Below are 12,008 nucleotides of genomic sequence, written 5' to 3'. Positions count from 1 at the left end.
AATTATTGGTAGAAGAAAATACTCAATATTTTTGCATTTTAGTTTGCATCTTTTCACCGCAAAACATTACCGGTCTAGATGCCGGCCAATCAAAACTCTAGAATTACAATATCCAAAGATCTAGTTTTGAAAAAAACTAAATTAATTAATACATGTAGATAATTTGCAGTGTACACATTGTACCTTCAAATGAAGTCAAAGGGCTAATAATTTTGTACCTTGATAGTTTGGGATGGGAACTTTGAAAGGCTTGGCAAGAATTTTGCGAATCAGTGCTTCCTGATGATAAAATGCAAAAGTTTAATGTTATTAGAAACAATTGGTAACTTACTATAAAAAAAACATATATGTGTTTAGAATGAGTGTTTTAAGCTCCTTGATGAAACATGTTTAAATAAATGATTGATTGAACATGGTAAATTACTTCAAAATAGTGTGACAAAAGTCACTGGATATTTTTGGCCTGAAAAGTTCAGGGCTTTCAATATAAGCCGGCTGCTGTCGGAGCTCCGGTGGCTCTGAGTCGTCAAGTCACCAGCTACTTGGTCTTCAACTACTTCAAAAATAAACCTCTCAAAATGTTTACAGCCTATAAACCACTCTACAGTACAAAAGATGTTCAAATTTGCCAACAACCGCCCTGAGGATTTGTGTATAAAACGTGCATGTTCTCATCTTACGCATGTTTGCATAGCCTTTGAATGAAATGAAGTGAAGTGAGGTGTCCCTTTTGTTCATAAAATACATTTGTCATTACCTTAGCTGATTTTGATGCCAGAAAGCTGGAAATCGTTTTTCCAAGCTTCTAGATTTCAAAATTTTCTGGGGGAGCATGCCACAGCCTCCTGTGAGTAGAAAACTACTCAAAAGTTTATTGAAAGCCCTGAAAGTTGTACCGTACCACAGTAATTTTTCCTTCTAATTTTTAAAAATAAAATACACTTCATGCACAATGTAGTCCTATCTCACAACACTTCAAACATTCATGGAATGTGGAAGTATCCACAGTGTTTCAAAAGAACACTATTAACTACTACCAGGTGGGATGGCCTGGCCATAACTTTACACTCAGTACATGTACTTTGGGATTTCCTAAAAGATTGCATATTCGAAAAAAAATATGCATTTTGTTTAGTACATTGTACTGATTGAAAAATGAAGATAATTCAGTGAAGAATCACTCTCTTACAACTTCTTTTTTGCTTCAAACGAGACAGGCTTAATAAAACCCTAACCACTAAAGGTTGGGTAGGAAACATTATATAAGGAGGGATGTTGGGAGGGGGGGGGGGGGGGGGGGAAGGTGAGAGGAAAATGTAATTATCAGGAACCATATACAGTACACTGTAGGGTTATATTATTTTCTTAGAGACTGGAAGTTGTTTTTACTTACGTGCAATGAAAAGCTTGTTGAAGAGTTATGAGCTTCAGTTGAAAGCGGAACAAGAACCGGTCTAACTACATTTGAGGGGTTTTCATCTCGGGACACATTCCTTAACTTCTGCAACAAAACAGCAACAGGAGGAATAAATCTGAATTGTATTTATTTAATACCAATGTGTTTACTTATTTATTTAGCAATTAAGACTTCACTCTCAACATAGTATTACTATGTACTACTTAAAAAAATTGCTTAAAAAAACTACAACAATAAATAAAACAATAAATTAACATAACCATTTCCAAATTAAATCAGTATGTAAGATTACACAGGGATTGCCTAAAGGAACATAGCGAAGTACAGGTAGATGCTTTAATTTCTGGTGGGAGATTATTCCACTGCACAATAGACCACTTTCGATATATTAAAATTCAGTCCAAAACAAAAGGCCTCATCTCGAGGCTCTGGGGAGTAAACTCATGCAAATCCTTCTATTTATTCCCCAGAGCCTCGAGATGATGTCTTTTGTTTAGGACTGAATTTTAATATATCAAAATTGGTCTATTGTCCTAGGGTAAAAAGAACTCTTATAATAATCACATGACTGAGAGACGAGACCCTGGTGTCCATTCTGCTCTTACATGTACATTCTTTCTGAAACATGTCGCATTCGTAAGTGGCGAACCCATTACTCTGTTTGTACAACGTACAGAGACGTGCATTGGATCGCCTGAGCTCCAGAGATCTCTATTTGAGAGAAGATATAGTAACATCAGTGCATGACACTGTCTAATCTGTCGTAGGAACATAGTACCCAGTGAGCTGCTCTGCATTGGACCATTTTGACCTGTTGTATGTTCTTAGCTACGTACATTTGTATAAAAGGTCCCAGACAGTGGCACTATATATAACAATTCAACAATCGGTCTTTAATACTACACATGTAGGGCTTTGTATGCTCCTTCGTTGGATTTGGCCGAGCAAGTGTGGAGATTGCATTGTAGAAAGTTCAAAGTCTTGTTTGCTGTTAGTGGTAATTTCATTTACATGATCATTCCAACGTAGATCATGCGAGAGGTAGATCCTTAGACACAAATGCTACCTTGAAAAATACTAGGTTGCTCAAAAAAGCTAGTGAGTTACCCAGCCTTTACATGTATTATCCAAGTTTTCATGCCTGTTATTCACCTGTCTTTTCAAGTTGGAGACAACTACATGTATGGCTGTGAAATTTTACATGTAATCTTCATGACTGTCAGGAATCTTGCAAAAAATTAATTAATTGTCTTCTTTGAATATTCTCTATAAATAATTTCAAATACACAATTTCAAGAAAACAAAACAAATAATTGAGAAATTTCTAGTGCAGGTGCAAAACAGAGTTTTGATGAGACGTTATGGACGAAAAACAGACCTGTGAGACAGGCTGTCTGCATTAAATAGACCTCGTATGATTATTCAAGAAACCGGGAGGATTCATGCCAAACGTTCCAGGTTTTCTGTCTAATGTCTGTTTTCAAATCACCCCAGTCAAAGTTAAAATCTACATAAGGGGTAGCTCATGCGATCACCGTGGATGTTAAAAATAAAAGTCGGCCCATAAAATTTAAGTATATGTGGTTTTCACGTTACGCCATCGCCCCCATGTTGGTTGACGAGTTCATAAGATCTCTCATTAGCTCCTTTTGTTCGCCAACAAGCAATTGTACATAGCAGCATTGTTATCTGTGCCTCTAGAGATTGGTTGCCAACCACCTATAAGCCAACTTTTATATTTATGTACAGTGTATTAAAGTTCAGCCTTTACTTAATTACTGTTACACACAGCTATAATTACAGCTTTCATAACAGCTTTAATACTTTATCACCTGCTTTCGTCTGCTCTGGATTTCATTCTCCTCTCCAAAGCAATGTTTTCTTTTCAGAACTTGGCTTGGAGCAAGGGACCGCCTCTGCAATTTATTGAAGATACATAAGCACCGGTTCGTTTATAAATCTTCTTATTTTTATTGTAAACTGGCCAGATATTTGACGAGAAGGCAGTATTTCGAACTTAGGAATTTCATTTGAACTTTTGGGAACTTACCATGGTTCTAAAGATATAAAAACCTCTTATTCTTAGTTCTGCACAACAAGCTCATATTCGAAATAGGCGCCATGTTTTCCCGCATACATCAGCATTACTCGTACCCAGGGTAACTACGGGAAAGAAAGATGGGAAGGAGTTGGGCAGGAATAGAGGGTGTGAATCGCGTGCATCGTGCATAGGACACTGAATGATAACTGATGTTTAACCTGTTTGGCAGTTGTTTAAAAGGAAAACGAGAAGAGAGAAAGAGAAGAGAGCGCAAGGAGGACGGCAGGAAAAAAGCGAATTGATAAGCAAATCCAAACCGCCAGCATTTCGTTTCCTTCAAATAGTTGATTCACTGCCCGTCCTACATCTACAGTTACGAAGATACCGTGACCATCTACATCTTCGACGATACCATGAGTTTCGAGGAACACGTTATTGAACTATGCAGGACTACTTTTTTTCACATCAGGAACATTAGTCGCATACGCCCATGCCTCAGCATTGACTCTACCAAAACTCTAGTGCATGCATTAGTAACTTCTCGCTTAGATTACCGGTACGTAATGCGCGTCTCTATGAATAGGGAGTTTAAGAAACGACGACGGCTACGGCAACGACAACGCCAAAAAGCAGTAATATTATTGGTTAAAAGAATCAAAATGCTCGTGCTGCACGTGCGGCACGCATTTTTAAACATTTCTCTTCCGTACTCGTCAAAACTACTTCGTGAAATGACCAAATTTAAGGTTTTGACGACAACGTGAACAAACTACCGTGAATCTTTCAGTCTCACTCTTTACTTCAAATCCGTCTGTACCAATCCAGTTTTAGGACACTTCACTCACATTAGATAATATAAACAAGATGGAATAATCATGAAATACTTAAAACAGCTCAAAGTTATATTTTGGAGTGACGTTTTCGTCTCCATAGCCGTCGTGGTTTCTTAAACTCCCTAATATCTTATTCAAAGACTACAATATGTCATGAACGCGGCGGCCAAAGTTATCACTTGCAAGCGAAAGTTTGATCATGGCACACCACTACTTAGTAAGCTACACTGGCTCCCCGTCCGTCAGCGTATTGTTTTTAAGATCTTATTGTACACCTTTAAGGCACTCCATGGTGTGACTCCAACGTAACTGACTGGGCCAGGAGCCCATGAGTTGGAGCCTCCATGTGCACTATATCCTAGAGTCAAAACTTTGCCCGTATCTTTCTATTTTTAGAACCAACCCTTCAGCAGGAGACTGACATTTACATTAATTTACATCAATTCGCACAATTTGCGTACATTGTTTTTGATATTTTTGTCTTCGCTATTTTAAACAGCGCGTGCAGTGCCGAACAACTCGTGGCGTTCTAAAAATAGAAATATACGGGCAAAGGTTGACTCATAGGGCTTGTATGGGGGAGGCAAGCTCCTACTGATGGGCTCCTGACTGAGCTCATCAGTCCTTATGATCCTAGAAGAGCTCTTAGGTCTGCTGACCAACTTCTGCTAGAGCAGTCAATTCAACGCACAAGCTCAAATCGATTGGCTTGAGGGATTTCTCAGTGTGCGCGACGTACCTCTGGAGTTGCCTTCCATTTGAGATTAAAAGCAGCGCATCTGTCCCTATTTTTAAAATCTTAGATTAATTGAGACCTATCTTTTTCGGCAAGCTTATTTTAAGCTTGGGGGAGGCAAGCTCCTACTGATGGGCTCCTGACTGAGCTCATCAGTCCTTATGATCCTAGAAGAGCTCTTAGGTCTGCTGACCAACTTCTGCTAGAGCAGCCAATTCAACGCACAAGCTCAAATCGATTGGCTTGAGGGCTTTCTCAGTGTGCGCGACGTACCTCTGGAGTTGCCTTCCATTTGAGATTAAAAGCAGCGCATCTGTCCCTATTTTTAAAATCTAAGCTTAATTGAGACCTATCTTTTTCGGCAAGCTTATTTTAAGCTTTTTGACTTTTTTGATTTTTAGGACTTTTAGACTTATGTCGATTTTTACAATTCCGCAGTTGTTGCCCGCTCCGGATGTTTCCCTCGACTTCGTTACGGGAAACATGAGGACTCTCGGGAAAACAAAATAAACTGTTTCCCTCGGGACCATACATTAAGTGTATAATATACAAGGTATAACCCGCGACCTCCCGCGTGACAGCCCGATGCTGACCAACCAACTGAGCCACCGGTGAACCTCGGCTCTTCAACAATATTTCTCATCTCCCGCTGCCAAGTTTTGAGAATGTTAACGTGAGAGCGAGAGCTCGATATTTAAATAGCTTGATGTTTATTGCATGCATTGAGAGCAGGGCCTTAAGTCGACGACTGACACAGACATATTTTCAAATCACGATTTTAACGGACAGAAACGCGAAAAATGATAGCAACCTTGTAGGTGTTTCCGTACATTCTAACTTGCCCGCCGTTCTCGTCCTCGCGTGTACAATTCCCTCGCGCCTATTCTCCTTTTCCCTTCGAACTCCTGCCACGTAGGCTAGTACGCGCAATCCAGTCACGAGCGCAGCACGCCATTCGGTCCCCAAACCAAGCCCCAATTTGAGCATCTGTCAAACTAAAGAGAGAGTTCATTGGGAACCTACTTGTTATTAAGTACGTAACCCGAAGCTATAGAAGTGAGCGGAGGTGGGGCATGACATGAAATCTACGAGTTTACGAGCACATGCGAGGGCGCACCCGTGATGTACCTTCGGAAAACCACACTAACCACATCAACCAAAAAGAGATACCTTCAAGATGGCACACAGTGACAACGCAGGAAGCGCAGCGTTCACAAATAAGTCTTAACGCTTTAAGGCCGCCCAACACCACAAAGCGCGCTACGAAACGGTTAACGCTATTGACAAGCTTTTAATGGCAAAGAAGAAGAAAGAAAAGAAATGTGTTATTAATTAACTGATGAGGTATTCGAAGAAAAATTACTTGGGAATTTCAGTAGAAATTTTGGGAGCTGCAATTGCCATAATTCTTAATATAAAAACCTTTTATACTCTGTTGCACACACAGTACACCGGTTGAGTCAAAGTATGGCGTCGGTATTGCTTTTTTTAAACCTCCTTAGCATACTCATTCTGCTGATGAATAGTCCGTTTCTACAGCGTTTTAAATAATCACTTAATCAGCTCATCCTCTACATGGTAAATTATAACAAAACAAAAATCTCAAAGAATACGATATGCGAACTCAAATCTACGACCTCCCAAACAAAGGTAGGTTGCTCTGCCTACTGAGCTTCAAGATCTCCTGTTTAGCTAGGTTCTTTTCTTTTAATACAGAGAAATGATACTCTCACTTATCTGGACAATTTAAGCTAATGTGTCTTATAGACACCTGTGGCCTGTTTCTCAAAAGTCCCGAAACTTTTCGGGCCTATTTCGGGTGCCACAATTCCCTTTGTATCTCAAGAACGCAGATGATTTAAGTCGTCAAACTTCACTGTCATTTGGATTTTTGTTATCTTGAAAACATGTCAAAAGAACGGTTTTCCAAAACAAGTGGTTGGCAGTTTCACAAATGGCTTTTCGGGCCCGAAAAGTTTTCGGGACTTTCGAGAAACAGGCCCCTGAAATGATTCAGCTGGCTCCAACGCGGGATTCGAACCCAGGACCTTTGCGATGCCGGTGCAATGCTGTACCAACTTTAATAGGGAGCTTAAGATCTACGACGGCGACGTCGACGAAAACGTCACCTCAAAATAGAACTCTGCTCTAGTAAAAGTCTTTCGCGATTATTCCATCTCGTTCACGTCGTACAATGCGGGCGAAGTATCCTAAAAATAAATTGGTACGAGCGGTGTCAGACTGAAAATAGAGAATGAAAGATCTCTGTTGCATGCTAACGTTGACGTCAAAAACCTAAAATTTAGTGATTTCACGTCGTCGTCACGCAGAGAACCGCAAAAATATGAGCTAAAATCCGTGCCGCACGTGCAGCACGATTATTTATGCTCTTTTAACCAATGATATCATTGTTTTGTGGCGTTTTCGTCGACGTCGTCGTCGAAGATCTTAAGCTCCCAAGTACTAGCTATGAAGCTACGCAGTTGAGAGCAGGTCAATTTAATTTGTTGGGCTCATGTGTTCCCGTGAAAGGACTCGGTGAAAGAAATGTATCTATATTTTCTTTGAAGTGCGGGAGGTCGCGGGTTCGAACCCCGACCGGATCAACACTCAGGGCCTTAAAACAAGTGAGGACAAAGTGTTGCCTTTGTAATTTCATTTGCAAATGGTTAGACTTTCAAGTTTTCTCGGATAAGGACTATAAACCTTAGGCCCCGTCTCACAACTGATATCTTCTATGTTCATAAGTTCGCTGTGGGATGTTAAACAACCCACACACTATTCGAGAAGTGTAAAGGCCGGGACACACTAGGCAACAATTCGCAGCGACAGGTCTCTGCGACAAGTTGCTCCATGTGTACTACTTGCAAAACAAGTCGCTGCGACACGACGCCTGTTCGGTGCACACGCAGTGATCTCGTATGAGGGGGGATGTGAACTAGTTTTCTAATTCAATATGGCTGACCATATGACGCTTTCTCATTGGTTCATTTATATTTTGTCGCAGCGACTTGTTGCCGGAAGTGTGCACACGATGCGACAACGCTGCTTTCGCTAATTTTGTCGCTGCGATAAGTCGCACGAATTCAAACTGGTTTGAATTCGTGCGACTGATCGCGGCGACAAAATTCTGCCGCAGCGACAATGATTTTCATGAAATTAACCGTGTCACACAAGGCGATTTGTTGCGGCGACTTGAACCCGCGACGTGTCGCAGCGACTTATCGCCTAGTGTGTCCCGGCCTTAAGGGATAAAGTCCCCGATGTTGTGGCTGTCGTGTTCTCTCCAGCAATAGTGGCCGGCTTGGCAGTGATCCCTCTCAAAAGGCTTGTGGTGTATGAGGCCACCTAGTAAGCAGAAACAGCCATAAGTCAAAAAGGGACTTTGCGGAGTGCTGGAAAATGTAGATGTCGATGTAGATGTATAGACGATCCTCGCAAAAGTGCGAGGATCTTTTCTCTGTATAATAAGTGCGAGAATTATTTCTCCGTGCCATCTTATTTAAGGATGTTTAGCGGATCATCACGGTTGCGGAATCTAAAAAAGGTTTGTCTCTCTAGTTTGCTATATATATCTCTTTCATGTTTACATCGTCTTCGCGTTAACTACGAACTCCAAAATGACCAGCTCCTAGCTGGTTTGATAACTCAACAGGCCACTTCGGAAAATACCATAATACTCTTTGCTGGTCCCCCAAATTTCGCATAAGCATTGTTTTTCTTTTTTCTTGGGACCACTGTAAGTTGCAAGAGAAACTGGAAGCAATGCGTATGCAAAATTTGGGGGGACAAGCAAAGAGTATTATGGTATTTTCCGAAGACGCCTATAGGGAAGATATCGTTGACGTCACCTGTTGTCATTAATGTGCCAACCAGAGCCTCATTGCCTGACAAAACAAAGGTTCTTTTGTTCCTGTGGTTGGCAAGTTTGAATAACAAAAGCAAAGTTGTAAACAGATATCTTTCCTATAGATAGAGCACTGCATTGATAGGTATCGCAGAGATCTTGGCGTTGAAGCCTGAATTTTGCAGGCTTTCCTTTCGATAGGGCCCAAGTAACTTTAACTGCGATGACCTGAGAATCTCAAAAAAGCTTCGGTCCACAGTTGGTTTTCACATGACGTTACGGCCGTCAGGTTGGTGACCCGACCAAATCCTCCGGGAATTAATCTCTATTATTATGCAAACGTTTTCTTTTGTTTTCGTTGAAAAACATGGCTTTTGATCATTTGGGTGAAAGCCAACAATAGCCCTTTTCACGGTTAGTTTTTCTAATTTGCATTACAATATAATCTAGCATGTATGTGAGGCAATTTCGGGCTATTTCGTAGTTTTAACCCGAAATTGCCTCGCACCCACGTTAGATCACATTGTAATGCAAATTAGAAAAACTAACCGTGAAAAGGGCTATTAGCCAGTATGAAAAATACCATAACACTCTTTGTTTGTCCCTTCAAAATTTTGCATAAGCATTGTTTTCAGTTTCTCTTGGGACCACTGTAAGTCCCATCGAGAGGAAATAAAAACAACGAATATGCAAAATTTTGGAGGGAGAAACAAAGAGTATTATGGTATTTTTGATACTGGCTCATACCATTTTCATTCAGGTACATCATGTTTTGCTGTAGCCAGATCAGAACGAAATTTAACATAAGGCGTGTTTGAAAATCTATTTGAAGGCCCTTGGTTATATAAGGCCATCCACTGTTTTTTTTTTCGTTTACCGTCGAATGCGCTTCCTGATATTGGGTCGGTCGGTCGGATTGAAAAAAAAAAAGCTTTTAAAAACAAATATTATAAGCATTCTCGGAATCGGAGGCCTGGTACCCCAGCATCATAGCTGTGGAGCCAGGAAAACAAGACGTGAACCTAAAATCAATATGGCGGAAAAGTTGGTGGATGTTGTTTCAAAATTAACAGTGAATTAAGACAGCGTGGGGAAAAGGATCAACCACCGAAACTCCTATGCGACATAAAATGGCTTAAAAACGTCTTAAATTGTTTTTTTTTTTTTTTTTGGGAAATGCCCAAAATTTGGGTCGGTCGGACGACGCGAAACGGCCGCCGGAGAAAAAAAAGGGGATAGCCTAAACGTGGAAATCAGCATTTCACAATGTTACACCAACCAGATCTGGCAAACCAATTCTTCTAAATCTGACGGCGCGTCCTACTTACCAAATACATTTTCATGGTGAATTCTTTTAGGAACATTCTGCAAACAGCCATCCGAAATCCAGTTCAAGATTAACAGAATAATTTTCGCCGAATAAACTTACCGGCTGTACTGGCTGACGGCCTTGTGTCGCTCTCAATTGTTGTTGGATGCTGTTCACTTTCGTGCTGAGAAGATATTTGTAAAATACTATAGGGTTCACCACATAGGGAAATTCTGTCACTGTAGTTGTTATAAGAATCGCGTCGATTAAAACCTGATGGCTAAAGGCTCCAGTTCTGACCAAACTACTGGTTACGAATGCTGGTAACCAACAGCACAAGGATATACCAGAAATTTTGTAGGTCAACCAAATATATTGATTTGCCTGTCTTCTGTGTAGAGAGGCTACTTGGGGCAAGGGAGAAGAACGTAAAGACTTTATCGTTCGAACGGCAGTTGTGACGATAACAATAAAGGAAGATAGATTGAGGGCACCCAAGACAAGGGCAACGTATCTGGTAGCACCAAACTCAGTGCAATCAGTTTTCCCAAACAAATATGTCAAAAGAATGACCAAACTAGGCCCGAGAGCTCCAATCCACAACAGAGTGATAACAGATCTAATGTTATGTATGGTTAGGCGTCGCCTGAATGGCCGGAGAACGCAATCTTGGCGATCAATTGCCATCAAAGAAAGGGTCACGGCATTGATAACACCACAAGCCCAAGTACTCGGAACGAAAACAGTGCAAGCGTATTCTGTATATGCTAAATTGTCCGTATACTGAGAGATGTACATCACCAGGCGAGACGGCCATTTTAAGAGGGTCGAGATCATTCCATTAACCAGCAGACTGGCGAATAAAAAGTGAGGAACGTTTCGCCTTTTCAGACGATAATAAACCCATCCGTTTCCCACGCAGCCAAACAACATAAATATTACTGACAGCACTACCACCACTGTCATGATGGATGCGCTTGGACTGAAGTCCTTCAGCGAGCGCATTGTCAAATATTCAAGAAATTGTTCTTGACCAGATATTAAGCATTCGTCTGATTTGTTGCTGACTTCTGTGGTTGTTTTTCGGTTGTTTGCCCTGGTGCTTCATTACCGATCGATTTATAAAGGTTCAAAATCGCCATATGAAGTGGGATTCATAATATTAATTTACATCCGGTTCAATTCTGGCTCTTCGGTTAAGAGCCCCTGAGCTCTTTTCCGCTCGCTGAACCAATGAAGAACAGTTTTTCAATTCGCTTATTTTGTTCCTTTCTTAATGCGCCATTTAAGCCAACAATCCACCGAGATTAAAGTGAAAAAAAAATCATTTAATTAGATGACAGAAGGTCGCCGGAAAGGAAAGCGAAAAAAATGAACTCTTTTATTACTTAATTGTTGCGTACCTGATACAAACATTCTCCCATTTCCTGCTTTTCGTGCGGCGACAATGCTAATGTAAAAACACTTCGTTCTTATTGTGGAAGAAGATCGTTCACAGGCACCCCACTTTTTAATAATCTGAAAGAACTGAACCATTCAAAGAGAAACAATGGTTGGATATGACATCGATGATGTGCGTTGAATCATCGGTTGTAGTTGTGTTAGTTTCAATTTTCACACTTTCTCTCATTTTGTAAACATTTATTACTTGTTTTTTTAATAACCCTAATGGATCAAAGCGTCAAAAATGTGCGATACACCTGCGTAATTAATAAGAGTAATCCTTTGCATAGAAGTAAGTGCTGCATATGGTGCTTTGCGAAGACCTTATAAAATTGACGCACAGTGTTTCCTTAAATCAATAAACAAGGAAACATCTGCATAG

At 40.6% G+C, this 12,008-nt stretch overlaps 2 protein-coding genes across 8 annotated transcripts in view; both read right to left on the bottom strand.

Annotated features, from left to right (window-relative positions):
- LOC138024692 (DNA repair and recombination protein RAD54-like) overlaps window positions 1-3,551 on the bottom strand; it is a 31,636-nt gene extending 28,085 nt beyond the window's left edge. The window contains exons 1-4 of the mRNA XM_068871912.1: window positions 3,468-3,551; window positions 3,250-3,333; window positions 1,394-1,501; window positions 219-279 (exon numbers count right to left, since the gene is read on the bottom strand). Coding sequence (XP_068728013.1) covers window positions 219-279; window positions 1,394-1,501; window positions 3,250-3,333; window positions 3,468-3,470 — 256 coding nt within the window. The 5' untranslated portion in view covers window positions 3,471-3,551. The remainder of the gene's footprint in view (window positions 1-218; window positions 280-1,393; window positions 1,502-3,249; window positions 3,334-3,467) is intronic.
- A 2,936-nt stretch (window positions 3,552-6,487) lies between these two features.
- The window catches only part of LOC138024696 (uncharacterized), a 94,987-nt gene continuing 89,466 nt past the window's right edge, over window positions 6,488-12,008 (bottom strand). For all 7 annotated transcript variants that reach the window (XR_011127052.1, XR_011127054.1, XR_011127055.1 and 4 more), the window contains one exon: window positions 6,488-8,375. The gene's annotated coding sequence lies outside the window, so the exon portion shown is untranslated. The remainder of the gene's footprint in view (window positions 8,376-12,008) is intronic.

The sequence above is a fragment of the Montipora capricornis genome, chromosome 11 (assembly GCF_036669925.1).
Source record: "Montipora capricornis isolate CH-2021 chromosome 11, ASM3666992v2, whole genome shotgun sequence".
Classification (NCBI taxonomy): domain Eukaryota; kingdom Metazoa; phylum Cnidaria; class Anthozoa; order Scleractinia; family Acroporidae; genus Montipora; species Montipora capricornis.
Note: the sequence above shows the minus strand (reverse complement) of the source record. Positions and strands in the feature narration are given on the sequence as shown.